This window comes from Oncorhynchus tshawytscha, linkage group LG02 (genome assembly GCF_018296145.1).
Source record: "Oncorhynchus tshawytscha isolate Ot180627B linkage group LG02, Otsh_v2.0, whole genome shotgun sequence".
Taxonomy (NCBI): domain Eukaryota; kingdom Metazoa; phylum Chordata; class Actinopteri; order Salmoniformes; family Salmonidae; genus Oncorhynchus; species Oncorhynchus tshawytscha.
In genome coordinates, this window is record NC_056430.1 from 39,746,803 (window position 1) to 39,767,264 (window position 20,462).

Below are 20,462 nucleotides of genomic sequence, written 5' to 3' on the forward strand. Positions count from 1 at the left end.
ATCGTCAATGTTCATATCCTGGTGTAAGCAGTTTTGGTGTTGATGTGGTGTTACTATGAATGAACTGAACGCCAGCTGGTGTTGCTTTTTAAGATGTTAAAAAATACTGTTCTTCCATCAGGGTGTCAAATTGGCCAGTGTTACCTAGTGTAGATTTTTCAGCTGAATATTTCTAGTGTCAATTCAGCTGTTACATTAACTCTGTAATTGTTAAATGACCACTTATTGGTGTAAAAGAACCACAGTGTTGGTGTTAATAGCCAGATTAAACCAAAACAATGCCCATCATTATCATATTTCCCAGCATGCTCTATTTGCAGTTAGATCTTTTGTATTGTTTGTTTCAATATCTATGTTTTTGCATGTACATGGATTGGTTAATTAATCTTATGCTAATCAAATATAAATATAAATACATTCTTCTCAGCTCATCAAGTCTGTTATATGGATTTATTGCACCCTTTACTGAAATGGTTGTTTGAGTTCAGATGCTTAAGGTAATCTCATGTCTTAGTCTTCCCAACCTGGCAGTCATTCTGAATGCAGGTTGCGGGTGGATACAAATTCCAAATGTTGGATATCCCCACTCTGGCTGGATTTCAATATGAATTGCACATCACTTTGCAAGCCAGCATAATGTGATTTACAAGCCTGGTGTTGGAAAGTATCAATGTTCAAAGGACAACACTTTGAAAAGTGTAAATTCAACACGTTCTGGTGATTCTCACATAAACACTTCAAAAGTACCCACAGTGTTCAATTTACAGATATCATTTTGCTGTGTAAGTATATGCTTATCACCTTGTTTTCTTGCTGTTTTTTAAATGAGCCTGTCAACAGTATCTACATCGGATTTGATTACACTTCATGATTGTGTATGATGAATTTTCAGCAATGATCTTTTCAGAGACACACCAACACCCATGCAACATTAACTATTTGGAAGACTATGGTGTGTCCAAGCCTTAAGGGGGTTGTTTCCTGGAGCCAGATTAAGCCTAGTCCCAGACAAAAAAATCATTCTCAATGGAGAATCTCAATTAAAAGTGCTTTTTAATCCAGGACTAGGCTTAATCTGTGTTTGGGAAATCGTCCCCAAGAGTGTAAAGTCTTTGCCGGTTTTGATGAGCTCTCTCCCAAGTCATTGCAAGTATTGAATGAGAGGTCTTCCCCCAAGTACTTCTGAGTTATCACAACACATGATGTGAAGTCCTTCCATTAAAAAGAGCGAAGCTGCAGCTGCTAACACTCTCCAGATGTCGATTATGATTTTGTCTGTTGCTCCCGGCCAAACACACTGTCAACAGACTGCCTAGCAGCAGACCTTTGAGGTCCATATACAGCTACAGGGGAGGGGGGCAGCAGCAAAAGGTTGCATTTTTCAACCAGGCAAATAAAGGTGTTTCCAAAATTCTGTGTGACACGGTGGAGTTGGAGAGTTTGAGACAGGCTTCAGAGGGGCCTCGTGAGCGAATTGGAGAAAGGAATGTTGCGTATTTGGCTGAAGAACAAGGAGCGTGTATTAGACGGTTGTTTCCCTGGGTGGCAATCGGAACAGAATGTCCTCACTTACTACCTTCCTTAACGTCTCATGTTCCACAGCTGTACCAAATCATTTAAGGGTTAGTATATCCTCCAAATGATGATGCGCAGCTAGCAGGCAACGGTGTTGTTTCCCATGTGTTCATCCATGCTTGGCATGTAGCACACATAAACAACCCTGGCCTTATGTTCTGTTTTTATCATAGGAAAAATTGTAAATGAGATGAGGAAACAACAGGCTGTGGAAGTCATTGTGAAGGTTTTCAGCCTCGGTTTATTTACACTACAGGACTGCCTAGGCCTAAGGGGTAGAGGCTAGGGGTCAAACTGCTGCTAGCTCTGAAGATTCTGTTGCTAACAAGACTGTAACGGCGTTCGTCTGTTGAAAGAGGAGCGGACCAAAATGCAGCATGGTGGTTACTCATGTTCTTTAATGAAAAAATGAGCGATACATGAAATAACTAAAATCTACAAACGGAACGTGAAAACCTATACAGCCTATCTGGTGAATACAAACACCAAAACAGGAACAATCACCCACAAACACACAGTGAAACCCGGGCTACCTAAATATGGTTCCCAATCAGAGACAACGATAATTACCTGACTCTGATTGAGAACCGCCTCAGGCAGCCATAGACTTTCCTAGACAACCCTACTCAGCCTACTACCTACTAAAACCCCAATACAAAAACACACCACAAAATAAACCCATGTCACACCCTGGCCTGACCAAATAAATAAAGAAAACACAAAATACTAAGACCAAGGCGTGACAAAGACTCCCCTTGTTAGTTAGATTCCTCCGGGTATTAGCTCAAGGTGTGTGTGTACAACATACAAATAATGATGATAAGACTAATAATATATTTGATAACCGATTTCATATACAGTAGGGTCCGAAAATATTGACACCCTTAAAAATATGAGCAAAAATGACTGTATAAAATAAATAATTCCAATACTGAGCTATAATGTATGCTCAAAATAACTGGGAAAGGATATTATTTTATACTCGTACAATGCTCAGAGAAAGAGATTTTGTTTAAAAAGTAATTTTAAAAAATCTCAAAGATTATTAACTCCCGTGTTTTCAATACCTCTCAAAACCTCACCTTGTGAGGATAACGGCGCAGCCTTTTTCTGAAATGTTTTATGATTTGGAGAACACATTGGGAGGGATCTTAGAGCATTCCTCCATACAGAATCTCTCCAGATCCTTGATGTCCTTCATCTGCGCTTATGGACTGCCCTCATTAATTCAAACCACAGCTTTTCAAAGGGGTTCAAGTCCAGAGACTGAGATGGACATGGCAAAATAGAGATTTTGTCATCAATTAACCATTTATTTGTGGATTTTGATGTGTGCTTGGGGTTGCTGGAAGATCCGCTTGCGGCCAAGTCTCAGCCTCTTGGCAGAGGCGATCAGGTTTTCAGTTAAAATGTCCTGGTACTGGGTAAAGTTCATGATGCCATTGACCGTAACAAGCGCCCCAGGGCCAGTGGAAGCGAATTAGCCCCATAACATCAAAGATCCACCACCAAATTCACCCTGGTCTCATAGACTCCACATAACATAGTACATATAAATCTGGGACACTCAAATTAGTTAGATATGTTACATTTGTATCCCGTATGGCACAGCGGTCTAAGGCACTGCATCTCAGTGCTAGAGGCGTCACTACAGACCCTGGTTCGATTCCAGGCTGTATCACAACCCGGCTGTGATTGGGAGTCCCATAGGGCTGCGTAGGCCATCATTGTAAAGAAGAATTTGATTTTAACTGACTTGCCTTGTTAAATAAATAAATAATAATAAAAATGTGGTATGCTTACATAAGACAGAATGTTACTTGTGCTTGGATGAATAGATGGGTGGGTGTATAACGTAAACGTCTAGCAACTCAAAGGTCGTGTTTTCGAATCTCATCATGGACAACTTTAGCATTTTAGCTAATAAGCAACTTTGCAAGTACTTACTACTTTTTAGCTACTTTGCAAGTACTCAGTATGTTAGCTAACCCTTCCCCTAACCTTAACCATAACCCTTTAACCTAACTCCTAACCCTAACCTTAACCCCTAGCCTAGCTAGTTAGCCACCTATTTAATGTTAGCGTTAGTCACCTAGCTAACGTTAGCCACCAGGCTATCATTCGAAATGGATGATGGACATCCACAACTGAATACATACCATACGAAAGATAACATATCATACTAAATTGAGTATCACGGATTTACAAAATGCTCTGAGACGAGGATGCCATATTTTTACAGTAGGTATGGGGTTCTTTTCTGCTTATGCATTCTCATTTCGACACCAAACCCACCACTGGTGTGCGTGGCCAACGAGTTCTATTTTCATGTCATCTGACCAAAGCACCGGTTCTAATCCAAGTGCCAATGCATTTTAGCAAACTCCAGGCATTTACATTAAGTTGACGTGAAAAGAGAGTTCTTTAGCCACATACACCAGTGATGGGTTTGGCGTCGAAATGAGAATGCATGAGCAGAAAAGAACCTCATACCTACTGTAAAATATGGTGGTAGATTTTTTACGTTATTGGGCTATTTTGCTTCCTTCCACAGGTCCTGGGGCCCCACAAAACAATATTTTGGTCTTTGTTTTATTAGTCCATTGTTGATATTGTCCCAAAATGTTTTGCATGTCAGCATTCAAGTTTGCAAGATATACAGTTGAAGTCAGAAGTTTACATACACCTTAGCCAAATACATTTAAACTCAGTTTCTCACAATTCCTGACATTTAATCCTAGTAAAAATTCCATGTCTTAGGTCAGTTAGGATCACCACTTTATTTTAAGAATGTGAAATGTCAGAATAATAGTAGAGAGAATGATTTATTTCAGCTTTTATTTCTTTCATCACAATTAGTATTTGGTAGCATTGCCTTTCAATTGTTTAACTTGGGTCAACTTCGGGTAGCCTTCCACAACCTTCCCACAATAAGTTGGGTGAATTTTGGCCCATTCCTCCTGACAGAGCTGGTGTAACTGAGTCAACTTTGTAGGCCTCCTTGCTCGCACAAGCTTTTTCAGTTCTGCAAACAAATGTTCTATAGAATTGAGGTCTGGCCTTTGTGATGGCCATACTAATACCTTGACTTTGTTGTCCTTAAGCCATTTTTCCACAACTTTGGAAGTATGCTTGGGGTCATTGTCCATTTGGAAGACCCATTTGCAACCAAGCTTTAACTTCCTGACTGATTTCTTGAGATGTTGCTTCAATATACCCTCATTATTTTCTTTCCTCATGATACCATCTATTTTGTGAAGTGCACCATCCCCTCCTGCAGCAAAGCACCCCCACAACATAATGCTGCCACCCCCGTGCTTCACGGTTGGGATGGTGTTCTTTGGCTTGCTAGCTTCCCCCTTTTTCCTCCAAACATAACGATGGTCATTATGGCCAAACAGGTCTATTTTTGTTTCATCAGACCAGAGGACATTTCTCCAAAAAGTAGGATCTTTGTCCCCATGTGCAGTTGCAAACCGTAGTCTGGCTTTTTTATGGCGGTTTTGGAGCAGTGGCTTCTTCCTTGCTGAGCGGCCTTTCAGGGCCGCGGCCTTTCATTTCGATATATAACTTTTTTTTTACTGTGGATATAGATACTTTTGTACCTGTTTCCTCCAGCATCTTCACAAGGTCCTTTGCTGTTGTTCTGGGATTGATTTGCACTTTTCGCACCAAAGTACGTTCACCTCTAGGAGATAGAACACATCTCCTTTCTGAGCGGTATGATATCTGCGTGGTGTTTATACTTGCGTACTATTGTTGTACAGATGAACGTGGTACCTTCAGGCGTTTGGAAATTGCTACCAAGAATGAACCAGACTTGTGGAGGTCTACAATTTTTTTTCTGAGGTCTTGGCTGATTTATTTAGATTTTCCTATGATGTCAAGCAAAGAGGCACTGAGTTTGAAGGTAGGCCTTGAAATACATCCACAGGTACACCCCCAATTAACTCAAATGATGTCAATTAACTTATCAGAAGCTTCTAAAGCCATGACATCATTTTCTGGAATTTTCCAAGCTGTTTAACGGCACAGTCATTTATGTAAACTTCTGACCCAGTGGAATTGTGATACAGTGAATTATAAGTGAAATAATCTGTCTGTAAACAATTGTTGGAAAAATGACTTGTGTCATGCACAAAGTAGATGTCCTAACGAACTTGCCAAAACTATAGTTTGTTAATAAGACATTTGTGGAGTGGTTGAAAAACAAGTTTTAATGACACCAACCTAAGTGTAGGTAAACTTCCGACTTCAACTGTATAACTTTCAAAATACAGATATGTGGCCGTTATGGTGCATACCGTCTTAATTTCTGTATTTTGAAAGTTATACATCTTGAAAATGTGATTGCTGACATGAAAAACATTTTGGGACTATATCAACAATGGACTAATGAAACAAATACTAAAAGATAGTTTTTGGGTTGTTGTCCTTTATGAACTTTAACCAGTACAAGGACATGGTTCCCTTTGCCATAGAAGCTCAAATCTTGGCCACATGTCGATCTTCAAGCAAGACAAGACAAAAAATCAGCACCCCCGTGGAAAAAAATATCGCAGCACCCCCACCCCCAAACTACTTCCCCGTGGCTATGAAGACAATAACCCCAAGCACAACGTCAAAATCCACAAATAAATGGTTAATTGACCGTCTCTGGATGCATTGAAAACCTGTGGTTTGAACTGAAGAGGGCAGCCCATAAGCACATATGAAGGATACCAAGGATCTGGAAATATTCTGTATGGAGGAATGGTCTAAGATCCCTCCCAACATGGTCTCTAATCTCATAAAACATTTTTGAAAAAGGCTCAGTGCTATTATCCTCGCAAGGTGAGGTATTAAAAAAAGGGGTGTCAATCACTACCTTTTTGGGGAGAAAAAAAGATGACATGTCAAACAAAATCTCTTTCTCTGACCAGTTGTATTCATATAAAATAATATAATTTCAAATATTTTTGAGCATACAAAATACCTCAGTGTTTGAATTATTTACTTGATACAGTCATCTTTATCAAGGGTGTCAATCATTTTGGACCCTATTTAATGTGGCACTACCTTTTTCACGACTAAGTCTCCATTCACTCATCGAGGCTCTAAGGGCTGCCACTGTAAGAGCAGTTTCAGACTGGAATGTGACGACATGCTCTGTGTGTGTTGTGCTGTCCATTGACTGGACACATAATGGTTTAGTCTGCTGGTAGGACTGATGGGACTTGGCTTTGCTGGGCTTGTCCTTGTGTGTGTGGGGGTGATGGAGGGGTTCCTTGTACTTTCTGTCTCGGTGTTACACAATAATAGATATTCCAGATGTGAAACACACAAACGTATGCACGCAAGCAAACACGCACACACACACCGGCAGAGCCAATGCAGTTTCCAGTCATTTATGAGGAAAGGCCTTCGAAACGGCAGGGCTAGGGGCAGATGTGAAAGTAATTTCAAATAATTTATGAGCTCTTTTCCTACTAAACTGCTGCAGCATGATTAACATTAATTTCCCCCCATGTTTAGTAAGAGAAGGCAGGCACGTGTAAGCCCAACGTGAAGCACAGTCGGGCAGTGGGGTGAATGAGAGGAAAGAAATGCACAGTAGTTTCAGGCTAAATTAGTCAGTTACTGGAATGACCGTGGCCTACCTCACTTTCACATAGACACCTACTGATGGATGGGGAACCCAGACAGGAAAACATTCTTCCTTGTTCCAGATGGCTGCTGTGGAAATGGTTGAGTAATCAGTAGGGTATTAAAAGTCTAACTTACATAAGGACATGTCCAGTCCAGTAGAAATTCCATTTCTACTTTGAGAGGTCCATCGAACTGGCAATGACCATTTTTAGACGTATTTACTTGGACGTAAGAGTTGTAAGATTTAAGTTGTTTGTGAATAGTCTTAGGATGAATCATACAAACAGGCTTGTCGGGCCCTAGGTCAGTTCAGGTTAGCATTAGGTTGCACAGATGAGAACTGAAAGGACTAAACAGAAATAGATGAATAGTTTATTTGAGTATCCGTTTTGCGATACAAGTATGTTGACCAAAGCAACTCCCACAAACATATGTTTTTAGTTATGATCTAATTATTATTTGTATTTTTTTTTTTTTTTACCTTTATTTAACTAGGCAAGTTGGTTAAGAATAAATTCTTATTTAGAATGACAGCCTACCAAGGGACAGTTTGAAATTTACTGGGGTGGGGTGGGCTTGTCCAAAATAGGGGAGGATTGTCAAACTTTTTTTTTGCTTTGGAGAGGTTAGTGTGCTTTTTCCTAATTCACATGAGCCATTTTGCAGGTCTACTATACTATATAAGGTCTTTCATATAGCCACATTTCCTCATCTGCTTGCATGCGCCTCCCCTATGTTTTAGTACTACCCTTATGCAGTACGCTTTTCTGCATGCACTATACCACAGGTCAATATAGTCTATCAGTCAACCGTCTATCCTGCCCTCTATCAGCCATTCATGGTGACAATAGTGGTAGGTGGGTCGTTTCTTCAGATCTGCTGCATTTGACACCGTGAACCCTCTCAGGGCTGGGCGTCTCAGACTTTGCACACTCTTGGATTGCATCCTACCTGGAAGGCCGCTCCTACCAGGTGACGTGGAGAAGATCTGTGTCAGCACCATTTACTACCGGTTCTAGGTCCTCTCCTCATCTCTCTATACACCAAGTCACTCGGCTCCGTCATATCCTCACATGGTCTCCCCTATCATTGCGGATGACACTCAACTACTTTTCTCCTTCGCCCCTTCTGACACTCAGGTGGCGACACGCATCGACACGCATCTCTCTGTGCCTGGCAGATATCTCAACTTGGATGTCGGCCCACCACCTCAAGCTCAACCTCAACAAGACAGAGCTTCTCTTCCTCCCGGGTAAGGCCTGCCTGCTCCAAGACCTCTCCATCACGGTTGACAGCTCCACGGTGTCCCCCTCCCAGAGTGCAAAGAACCTTTGGTACTTGTCTACAGAGCAGCAAGAGGACCATACCCCATACCTTCAGGGCTATGCTCAAAACCTCTCTTGGCCCTCCCACCGCTACGTCAAGGCAGCGCCCACTCAAAGCTATTCTCTGTCCTGGCACCACAATGGTGGAACCAGCTTCTCCCTGAAGCTAGGACAGCAGAGTCCCTGCTGCCAAACCCTACCTATTCAAAGAGTATCTTAAATAATCCAACGGCACACCCCCTTGCACCACATCCTCACCTCTTCATTCTCGCACTTGACTTTTTTTCCCACTTACTAGCTCTGACCTTGCTTATAGCTACTTTATTGAGGAAAAATGTATTTACTTCGACTGTGATATGTGGTTGTACCACCTAGCTATCTTAAGATGAATGCACTGTATGTGGTCGTCCCACCTAGCTATCTTAAGATGAATGCACTAACTGTAAGTCACTCTGGATAAGAGCGTCTGCTAAATGACTCAAATGTAAATGTAAAATGACATTTGAATGATGGCGCAAAAGCCCTGTTATTTGAATGTTTCATCCCATTTGGATCAGTTGTGGGTCTACTGTCGACAGATTATGTAAAGACACGGTAGCAGCCCAGTCTGGCTGTTGCTGATCATCATTCTCCCAAGTTGTCCTATATAGTGTGGCCACATACAGTGCCTATGGAAAGTCTACACCCTATGGAACTGGGATTGAAATAGATGTAATTATATGTTCTGGTCATTGATCTACATAAAATTCTCCATAATGTCAAAATGAAAGTTCTATCAATTTTTACAAATTAGTATTCACCCCTTTGTGTAGGCAAGCCTAAATTAGTTCAGAAGTACATTTTGGCTTAACAAATCACATAAAAAGTTATATTGACTCACTCTGTGTGAAATAATAGGAGTTGACGTGATTTTTTAATGACTGCCCCTTCCTCTGTTCCCCATACATACAACATCTATAAATGTTCCTGAGTGGCCATGTTACAGTTTTGACTTAAATCTGCTTGAAAATCTATGGCAAGACTTGAACATTTCTGTCTAGCCATGATCCCCAACTCTTTGACAGAGCTTGAGGAATTTTGAAAATAATAATGGTTAACTATTGCACAATCAATCTAGTTGTGCAAAGCTCTTGTGAGGCTTACCCAAGAAGACTCACAGCTGTAATCGCTGCCAAAGGTTTTTCTAGCATGTATTGACTCAAGGGGGTGAACACTTATCTAACCAAGGTAAATTAATGTTTTCATTTTCATTCATCTTTACATAAATAGAATTTTGTTGAAAATCTGATTGCCCTCTAGCTGATCATTGTCTGCAGCCGGCTCTGATCGTAGTGTAATGAAACAGGCAGGGAGAGTGAGCTCCTCTTTGGTGGTTGGTGAACCCTCAATCTTCTTGGCCCTGCATTGCATCGACTGTGCCACAAAACCATGCTGAAGTGGTAAAGTTGATATCCACATTCATAAACACAGGGTTTGCTATGGTTCTTGTTATTTATGGTGGTAATAATTATTTTTGAGTACATTTTATGAAGGGGGAGGGTGTGCAAAATATTTTACAGTACAAGGGGAGGGTCATGTGAAAATATTTTTTACGTTGGGGAAGGAGATGCATTTTTTTTAAATGACACCTCGAGTTAGACCTTGAGTATGACTACACTCGTCTGACCTCCGAGATGAGTATGAGCTAACCACTGTCCAAAGACAATAAACTTGCTTGGGAGAGGTCATAACACAATCACCAAGGCTAAGGGTGATAACAATATTAGTCATTAATGAAGGTCACTAGTTCTGAGACATTTGTGTCTGAACCTTCCCAAAATAGTGTTTTGATGTTTGTTAAGCACAATTTCCACATTCCTAAACAAGGTGTAGTTTTAGGTGGGCCTTGAGCAAACTGTCTGATGCCGGTGTTATGTCTGGTGGTCTTGTTTCGGGGAAATGAGTGTATATGCACCCCAGCTGCAGGTCTCATGTGTCCCCCCTTGCACATTCTCAGCCCTTTTGGTTTCCTTTTGGACCATTCTGCCAAACCAAACACTGAGATGGTTTTAAGAGCCCCCACTTCAAACCGGCTTCCCCTCTGCCCGTCATGTATTTACATTATAGAGAGAAACATCGCCCACTTTGCGTCTAGAACCTCCAAGTCCTTTCAAGGCACTCTCTCCCTTGACCACGTTCACCCTGCCTTGCTCTGCTTTGTTGACGGAAACTCACAGTGATAAAGTGACCGTTGGGATTTAAATGTATGAAAGACTTTCTTCTCTCTTGCCACTGTAGTCAGTAGTCGGGTGACTGGGGTCACTGCAAAAACAGTCTCGACTCAATCACGTCTTTCCGTTCACCACTACATTTTTGGCGTCGAGGGAATACGAACATTCCCAGAGGCTGACGCCATTTCCGGAAAACCACCCCCATTTTTACTAAGCGCTAATGTTTCTGGATTCACACAGAAATGTTGGACTGTCTTTCTTAGCAGGCGAGACGACTGGCTGTAGAAGAAAAGGCTGAGCTCAGCATTCATGGCTTATCAAATGAGTTTTTAGAGGGTTGGCACTGAGTACTTCATGTCTCCACATACACATTACAGCCAGGAGTTAGACTATGGGTCTATGGTTCTATGGGCTTATGGGGCTGAACAGAGTCAGAGGGGTTGGGTTAAATGCGGAAGACACATTTCAGTTGAACGCATTCAGTTGTACAACTGACTAGGTATCCCCCTTTCCCTTTTCCTCAAATGTGAAGACGCCACTCTCCTTTAAGGGTTCTCAGGACAGACAGAGGAGGGTAACTGAGGACCATGACCCCTCTACTGGCCGGTTGGGTTTAGGGTTAGCCCCATACTTTAGAATTAGGGGACCACCCTCAGCTTACTTCAGCCCTCAGGCAACAGCTTTTGTCTCGACTGTTATTGTAGCTTGGTGAAAAGCTTGGTGTAGCTTGGGCTCCCGAGTGGCGCAGAGGTCTAAGGCACTGCATCTCAGTGCTAGAGGCATCACTACAGACCCTGGTTAGATTCTAGGCTGAATCACAACCATCCGTGATTGGGAGTCCCATAGGGCGGCGCACAATTGGCCGGCATTGTAAATAAGAATTTGTTCTTAACTGGCTTGCTTAGTTAAATAAAGGTTAAATAAAATACACGCAATCCAGATTTTTGTTATGTTGGATCAAGATAACTTAAAAGCGTGATTTGTGTTTTTGCAGTCCCACTTTGTATTTTAGTGATTGATTATAATTGAGAGAAGATCAATGGGAAAACATAATTGAATGATTGATTATGCAAATGCCATTGCCCTAGTCCCAATCAATTATATTTTCAACATCTCATTTACTTTCTCAAAAGTTGTGTAACATAGACCTACAGGAAGTGAAAAGTCACCAAGTAAAACAAATTGATGATGCGTGTGGTTCAAAGGTTATCTCCATGTTGAGAAGCGCCATCTGTGCTGCCACTGTGTACCCCAACCTGGCCCTTGATACACCTTACCCTGAACTCACCTCTCTGGTCAAGTTGGTGACAGAGCACAACAAATGCTAGACATTCATAGGGTTAAGTAAGGCATTGCAGTTTAAAAGGATTGGACCCCTTTTTTTACATTTTCGCTTAAAATGACATTCTCAAATCGAACTGCCTGTAACTGAGGACCTAAAGCAGGGATATGCATATTCCTGATACCATTTGAAAGGAAACACTTTGACATTTGTGGAAATGTAGGAGAATATAACACATTCGATCTGGTAAAAGATAATACGAACAAATTAACATGCGTTTTCAATTTGTTTGTTTTGTTCCATCATCTTTGAAATGCAAGAGAAAGGCCATAATATAATATTGCAGTTTAGGCACAATTTAGATTTAGGTCACTAGATGGCAGCAGTGTGTGTGTAAAGTTTCAGATTGGTCCAGTGAAGCATTGCAATACTGGACAATATTTTGTATCAAGTCTGCCCAAAATGTGCCGAATTGGTCAAGTACATAACTATAGAAAACATACAAAAATTATAGGGTAATACAAAGTGTAGCTTCTGTAAATTTGACAGTGCAATTAGATTAACAAGAATTTAAGCTTTCTGCCCATATAAGACGTCTATGTCCTGTAAAATCTGCTGTTACTTACAACGTCATGCTAATCACATTAGCGCACGTTAGCTCAACCGTCCCGGTATAGGGACGCCAATCCCGTAGAGGTTTTAAAGGTAAGTATGTCTTCAAAAATGAAGAATAAGGCCTCAGTTGGGCTCCATGCCATGGCTGCACTGTCCCGAATCTTTCATTGATAATCTTCAAGTGAAATAATACATGATTGAATGACTGTGGCTGATCCAGGGACTCTGTATCTCTCTCTTTCTGCAGAGTCTGAATGTCCAGGTGGAAGATGTGCGTATCCGGGCCATCTCCTCACAGCGTAAAAGGGTTCCCATGACAGAGGGCTACCTGGAGGTGAAGGACGGGGGGAAGTGGAGACAGATCTGTGACTTGGAGTGGACTCAGATGAACAGCCGGGTCATCTGTGGGATGTACGGCTTCCCTGGAGAGAAAAGATACAACACTAAAGTCTACAAGTGAGCAGCATAACAGAAAAGAGGGAAAGATACATGCAGACTTCATGAAGTGCTCCCAAATGTGTCTCTCTCTCGTCATATTCCATTTAGTTGGACTCGAGCGATAGCCTGTGCGTGGGCACATGGAAAAGTTTTGCTTGGGTCTAACAAAATTGAATATAACGTTGCGATGAAGTTTGAAATTACACAATTTCACGTATACAGCATCTAAAGACCTGCACACCTGGACACTTCTATAACATGCCATTTACATCCAAAATACAGATTTAAAAAAAATAGATTAAAAAATGGAATCTCTCCTTTAAATCAGACAGATTGTTTATTCCAGCAGGCAGACATACCATTCTGGCCTGTATCCCTCTATTGGCCCTCTTCTAGGGGAGGGGGTCGGTCCTTGCACCACCAGATGCCGTTGGAAGTAGAGTGGGGGGCCAGTAGGGGGCACTCATCCCATATGGTGGCTCTACAAAGGGTCATGTCTCTAATGAGATATTAAACTAAGGCCCTGACTCCCTGTGGTCACTAAAACTCATGTGGCACTTGTGAGAGAAGTGGTGTTAACTGGAGCAGAAGAGAAAGTGGTTGGGCAACAATCACACTTTGTGTGTGTCCACTAAAATTCTCACAAAAGTATTTTGTTTCACATTTGGACCATGAACGACTTGGGCCATGAACGACTTGGGCCATGAACGACTTGGGCCATGAACGACTTGGGCCATGAACGACTTGGGCCATGAACGACTTGGGCCATGAACGACTTGGCCATGAACGAACGACTTGGGCCATGAACGACTTGGGCCATGAACGACTTGGGCCATGAATGACTTGGGCCATGAACGACTTGGGCCATGAATGACTTGGACCATGAATGACTTGGGCCATGAATGACTTGGGCCATGAACGACTTGGGCCATGAACGACTTGGACCATGAATGACTTGGGCCATGAATGACTTGGGCCATGAACGACTTGGACCATGAACGACTTGGGCCATGAACGACTTGGGCCATGAACGACTTGGACCATGAATGACTTGGACTGGTAATGGTATCACAGGAGGTGGGACCTTAATTGAGGAGGAGCTTGTGGTAATGGCTGGAGAGGAATCAGTGGAATGGTATCAACTACATCAAACATATGGTTTCCATGTGTTTGATGCCATTCCATTTGTTCCGTTTCAGCCATTATTATGAGCTGTCATTCCCTCAGCAGCCTCCACTGATGGGAATTGCATGTTATTTTGACTACAATACTGCCATTGTACATTGTACTAAAACAGTCAATAAAAAAAAAAACGTTTAAACCTCCCAAGTTCAACTGGGGAAATGTATTATGAGGGGTAGGGTAGCATTTTATGTATTAAAAAACAAAAGTTGGTATAATGTTTCCTCATCAGGTACTGTAGACAAGTTCATGTTTTCACAGCAGGCTAAAAGAGAAAAAATAACTATTTAAATTCAGTGCAATTCAACTAAATTCAACTAGACTCAACTCAATCTCTTTGTTTCCTGTCTCAGGCTGCTGTCCAAGCGCAGGAAGAAGAACTACTGGGGCTTCGGAGTGAACTGCACGGGGAACGAGGCCAGCCTGCATGGCTGTAAGCTGGGCCACAAGGTGGAGCTGAGGGGGAATGCCACCTGTGAGAAGGGCTTGCCCGTGGTGGTCAACTGTGTTCCAGGACGGGCCTTTGCTCCCAGCCACGCCCAGGGCTTCAGCAAGGCCTACAGGGTGGAGGTAGGTTGGATCATCTGGAACGAGAGAGAGCATAGAACTGTGATTCATAGGACCTCTGTACAAGAGACTGCTTATGATGGAGATGTGATGTTACTGGAGTTTGAGCTGTCTCTGGCCTTGTATCTTGTATTGAAATGGAAAGCATTCAGAAGAGGAGAAAATTATGAAAGACAAACCTTAGTTGTTAATGTTAATTAATGTAAGGAAACAGTTACAATTACAGTTTGATTTAGTGATCTTTCCTATAAAATCCACTCTTTGATTTCTGCATTATGTGCTGTGCTGTTTTATATCACGTTGCATGTGATTCAACTTAGAGACTGCAGAACACTGTGTTCAAACACTTCACAGATGACTCATGGGCTCTGGACAAAAGGCAAAATAGATACACTGAGATCTCAAACTCTCTCTCCCTCTCTCTCTCTGTGATTCACAATAAGCTCAGAATGTATGGAACAATACAATACTGTTTATTTTTGTGTGGTTCAACAAACAAAATCCAAATTTGAGTTACTGGACTGTTTCTGTAAAGAATACATACACACATATCAAAGTAATTGGATATTTTAACTATGCCAAGTGATTGTAAACTATTGTTTCTCAGTAACAGTAGGCCTAACACGGTCAATCGTTTCCGCAGCAACCCCTGGTGCGCCTGAGAGGCGGGGCCAACATAGGGGAAGGGCGAGTGGAAGTGCTGAAAAATGGTGAATGGGGCACCGTCTGCGATGACAGCTGGAACCTGGAGGCAGCCACCGTGGTGTGTCGAGAACTGGGCTTCGGTAGTGCCAAGGAGGCCCTCGCTGGAGGCAAACTGGGACAAGGTAGGTCTCCACTCTCTCTCTCTCCCATTCAAGTACATGAATCTGCTGTAATGGAATATGCAAGCGCTTATCCATAGTGATCCAAGTCTCAGACTAACCACCTCTGCCATCCACTATTCAGATACTGTATAACCACACAGTAACAGAGGATGGTGTCTTTTCTGTTTTCTTGACCTGCTGTCAGTCTGTGTCTCGGACCACCTTGGCTCTAGTTACAGAGCAAACACTGCCAGAGAAATGTTCCTGTCCTGTCATATGCTGGAGACAAGACACAGCAGGAAGGGAGTGATCACACATTATATTGTGGAAAATCCATTTTTATTCACATGAATTATTTCGACTTGACAAAGTTTTAAAAAGAGAGAGGAGGAACAGTTTAATGTTCCCAAGTGCCCCACTTTAATGGGTCAGAGTTGGCTTAAAATTGGCAGGAGAGTTCATATCCACTCTCAGTGGGATTTCTACTCCTGTTAGGCATTATTGCTATTCAATTAAACATAGTGGGCCGGTTTCCCAGACACAGATTTAGCCTAGTCCTGAACTAAAAAGCTTTTTCATTGGAGGACTCTCCGTTGAGAATGCTTTTTAGTCCTGAACTACGTTAAATCTGTGTCCGGGAAACCAGTCCAGTGTCTGTGTCCTGGATTATTGAAAGCATAGAGATACATATTTAATTATGTGATTGAGAGTGGGGTGGATCTGACTCCCAGTGTGTCTTCTCTCCCTTGTAGGAATGGGCCCGGTCCATATGAATGAGGTGAAGTGTTCTGGCTTTGAGAAATCCCTCACTGAGTGTTACTTCAATAGAGATGCCCTGGGCTGCAGTCACGAGGAAGACGCTGCAGTTCGATGTAATGTTCCTGCCATGGGCTTCCAGAACAGAGTGAGTAGACCTAGCACATGCAGCACGCATGTTGCTGCAAACAGTGCATTTGGAAAGTATTCATACCCCTTGACTTTTTCCACATTTTGTTATGTTACAGCCTTATTCTAAAATGGATTCAAGTAATGTTTTCCCTCATAAATCTACATACAATACTCTATAATGACAAAGTGAAAACAGGTTTTTAGAAATGTTAGAAAAAAATGGAAATACCTTATTTACAAGTATTCAGACTCTTTGCTATGAGACTCGGAAATTGAGCTCAGGTGCATCCTGTTTCCATTGATCATCCTTGAGATGTTTCTGAAATGTGATTGGAGTCCACCTGTGTTAAATTCAATTGATTGGACATGATTTGGAAAGGCCCACACCTGTCTATTTAAGGTCCCACAGTTGACAGTGCATGTCAGAGAAAAAACCTAGCTATGAGGTTGAAGGAATTGTCCGTAGAGCTTTGAGACAGGATTGTGTCGAGACACAGATCTGGGGAAGGGTACCAAAAAATGTCTGCAGCATTGAAGGTCCACAATAACACAGTGGCCTCTATCATTCTTAAATTGAAGAAGTATAGAACCACCAAGAATCTCCCTAGAGCTGGCCGCTCGGCCAAACTGAGCAATCGGGGTGAAGGGCCTTGGTCAGGAAGGTGACCAAGAAACCGATGGTCACTCTGACAGGGCTCCAGAGTATCTCTGTGGAAATGGGAGAACCTTCCAGAAGGACAACCATCTCTGCAGCACTCCACCAATCAGGCCTTTATGGTAAAGTGGCCAGATGGAAACATGACAGGCTGCTTGGAGTTTGCCAAAAGGCACCTAAAGGACTCTCAGACCTGGAGAGACCTGAAAATAGCTGTGCAGCGACACTTCCCATCCAACCTGACAGTGCTTGAGAGGATCTGCAGAGAAGAATGTGGGAAACTTCCCAAATACAGATGTGCCAAGCTTGTAGCGTCATATCCAAGAAGACTCGAGGCTGTAATTGCTGCAAAGGTGCTTCAACAAAATTAGGGAGTAATGGGTCTGAATACTTATGTAAATGTGATATTTACTTATTTTTTATACTTTTGCAAACATTTCAAAAAACCTGTTTTTGGTTTGTCATTATGGGTATTTGTGTGTAGATGGATTAGAGAAAAAAACTATTTAATCATTTTAACAATTGAATCAATTTTAGAACAAGGCTGTAACGTAACAAAATGTGGAAAAAGTGAAGTGGTCAGAATACTTTCCGAATGCACTGTATGGGTTTTACACAATGATTTATATAAACCCTGGATTACTGATGCTATGTATTGACCGTTGAGAGGCTTTGAAGCCACCGGTAGGCATAGCCACGGGAAGTAGGGGTGCATCCGTGGATTTGCACATTTCTTTTGTTATTCTGATTCCGCTACTAACACCAACCACACATTTTTGCCAAACATTTTCATAGTATAAGAAATATTTGATGTTTTATTGCCTCTGGAAATACTTTAGGTAAAGCCTAAAGATAGGATTTATGGCAAATATTTGAGTTTTCCATAAAGAACAGAATACTTAACACATATGTGAGGGAATATACTACCTCTTTGAATCAAGTGGATTTTTGGCCTCATAATAAACAGATCATCTGTGGCCTAGCGGGTGATCTAGCAGTCTAAGTCGCTGACCCAGAACACATACTGCTGCAGCGTGGGTTCGAATTGGACCCACTGCTATTTCAGCACACTTTCTCCTCCTGTCTTCCATCTCTACCCTGTCCAATAAACACCAAATATATGAGCAGAATGGGACTGCCTTTATAAACATCTAATCTCTGGTTGCAGCTGCGTCTGAGCGGTGGGCGGAACCCATTTGAAGGGCGTGTGGAGGTGCTGGCGGAGAAGAACGGCTCGTTGGTGTGGGGTACGGTGTGCAGTGACAGCTGGGGTACCATAGAGGCTACAGTCGTGTGCAGACAGCTGGGTCTCGGTTTTGCCAACAACGCCTTCCAGGTGAGTTTATACACAACAAAATATCATCACATTGGCTGGTCAGGCAGACAATCAAGAGCCTAACATTCTTTGACAAAGGGTAAATATGCTTCTGTGTAAGTATCAACAACATGTAATAATATTAAAAGGGTCCATTATACATTTTGTTGGGAAATAATCTTCATAATACTTCGTAAAAGTACATCATCAAGTGGGTCTCAGTTACATATATGCCACCAGCAAACCCCATATATCCATATGGCTCTTATATATGTCATTTAGCTGTAAACAGCTGGAGATGTTCACTGAAGGAAAGTAAAAGGGGCTCTGACCTTAGAGCTTATAGTCTCCACACTGACCTTACAGCTTAGTCTCCACACTGACCTTAGAACTTATAGTCTCCACACTGACCTTAGGGCTTATAGTCTCCACACTGACCTCAGGGCTTATAGTCTCCACACTGACCTTAGGGCTTATAGTCTCCACACTGACCTTAGGCTTATAGTCTCCACACTGACCTTAGAGCTTATAGTCTCCACACTGACCTTACAGCTTAGTCTCCACACTGACCTTAGAACTTATAGTCTCCACACTGACCTTAGGGCTTATAGTCTCCACACTGACCTCAGGGCTTATAGTCTCCACACTGACCTCCGAGCTTATAGTCTCCACACTGACCTTACAGTTTAGTCTCCACACTGACCTTAGAGCTTATAGTCTCCACACTGACTTTACAGCTTATAGTCTCCACACTGACCTTACAGCTTATAGTCTCCACACTGACTTTAGAGCTTTTAGTCTCCACACTGACCTTACAGCTTATAGTCTCCATACTGACCTTACAGCTTAGTCTCCACACTGACTTAACACTTATAGTCTCCACACTGACTTAACACTTATAGTCTCCACACTGACTTAACACTTATAGTCTCCACACTGACCTTACAGATTATAGTCTCCACACTGATCTTACAGCTTATAGTCTCCACACTAACTGAGGTGATGGAGTGAGGAAAGGCTACAGGCTACATTTGATGGTGGGGAGTTCATTCCTGCTCTTTGAAGTTTAATTGGCCTACCACCATCAGCAAACTGTATGTAGGGTAGGTACACTTATCTGCTGATTAGTGCTGCTATTTTGATTATTTGTTGTATTTAAAGGGTGATTCAAGAGCTCTCTTTAGTCCCACAGTGATACACCTCTCTAAGGAAAGCACCTCGATACACGCCGAAAGGAAAGCACTATCTGCGTTCTTTATACATTTTTTCGTGAGGTTCTACAGTTTGAGAGACTTTCTCTAATTTGCAGTGTACTAACAACTGCTGAATGCCACTGGCAGTGGTGATATATGTCTGGAAAGTATTTATGAATCATGGAAGAACTGGGTTGATGGGTGGGGGAGTTTAATGACTGGAAATTGGACTGGGCTGATAGAACTCTTTTGCACAGTAATTGTGTGATTTTGATGATTGTGTACTAATGCCCCTTTTAATGGCAGTTTACATGAAAATGTCATTATGTGTTTGGGGATCCTTTAAATGTATTTGGACCTAGCATACACACCCACGTGCACGCACGCACAGACAGACAGACAGACAGAGACAGACAGACACTGAAACTGGAGCAGCAGCACGACCAGGTGGACTGGGGACAGCAAGGAGTCATCAGGCCAGGTACTCCCGAGGCATGGTCCTAGGGCTCAGGTTCCGAGAAAAGAGAGAAAGAGAGAGAGAATTAGAGGGAGCAGACTTAAATTCACACAGGACACCGGATAAGACAGGAGAAATACTCCAGATATAACAGACTGGCCCTAGCCCCCCCGACACATAAACTATTGCAACATAAATACTGTAGGCTGAGACAGGAGGGGTCGTGAGACACTGTGGCCCCGTCCAACAATACCCCCGGACAGGCCCAACCAGGCAGGATATAACCCCACCCACTTTGCCAAAGCACAGCCCCCACACCACTAGAG

At 42.3% G+C, this 20,462-nt stretch overlaps 1 protein-coding gene across 1 annotated transcript in view; it reads left to right on the plus strand.

The window, feature by feature from the left end:
• The window catches only part of LOC112215566 (lysyl oxidase homolog 2A), a 49,774-nt gene that overhangs the window by 21,378 nt on the left and 7,934 nt on the right, over positions 1-20,462 (plus strand). The window contains exons 4-8 of the mRNA XM_024374695.2: positions 12,883-13,091; positions 14,609-14,825; positions 15,466-15,649; positions 16,381-16,532; positions 18,340-18,507. Coding sequence (XP_024230463.1) covers positions 12,883-13,091; positions 14,609-14,825; positions 15,466-15,649; positions 16,381-16,532; positions 18,340-18,507 — 930 coding nt within the window. The remainder of the gene's footprint in view (positions 1-12,882; positions 13,092-14,608; positions 14,826-15,465; positions 15,650-16,380; positions 16,533-18,339; positions 18,508-20,462) is intronic.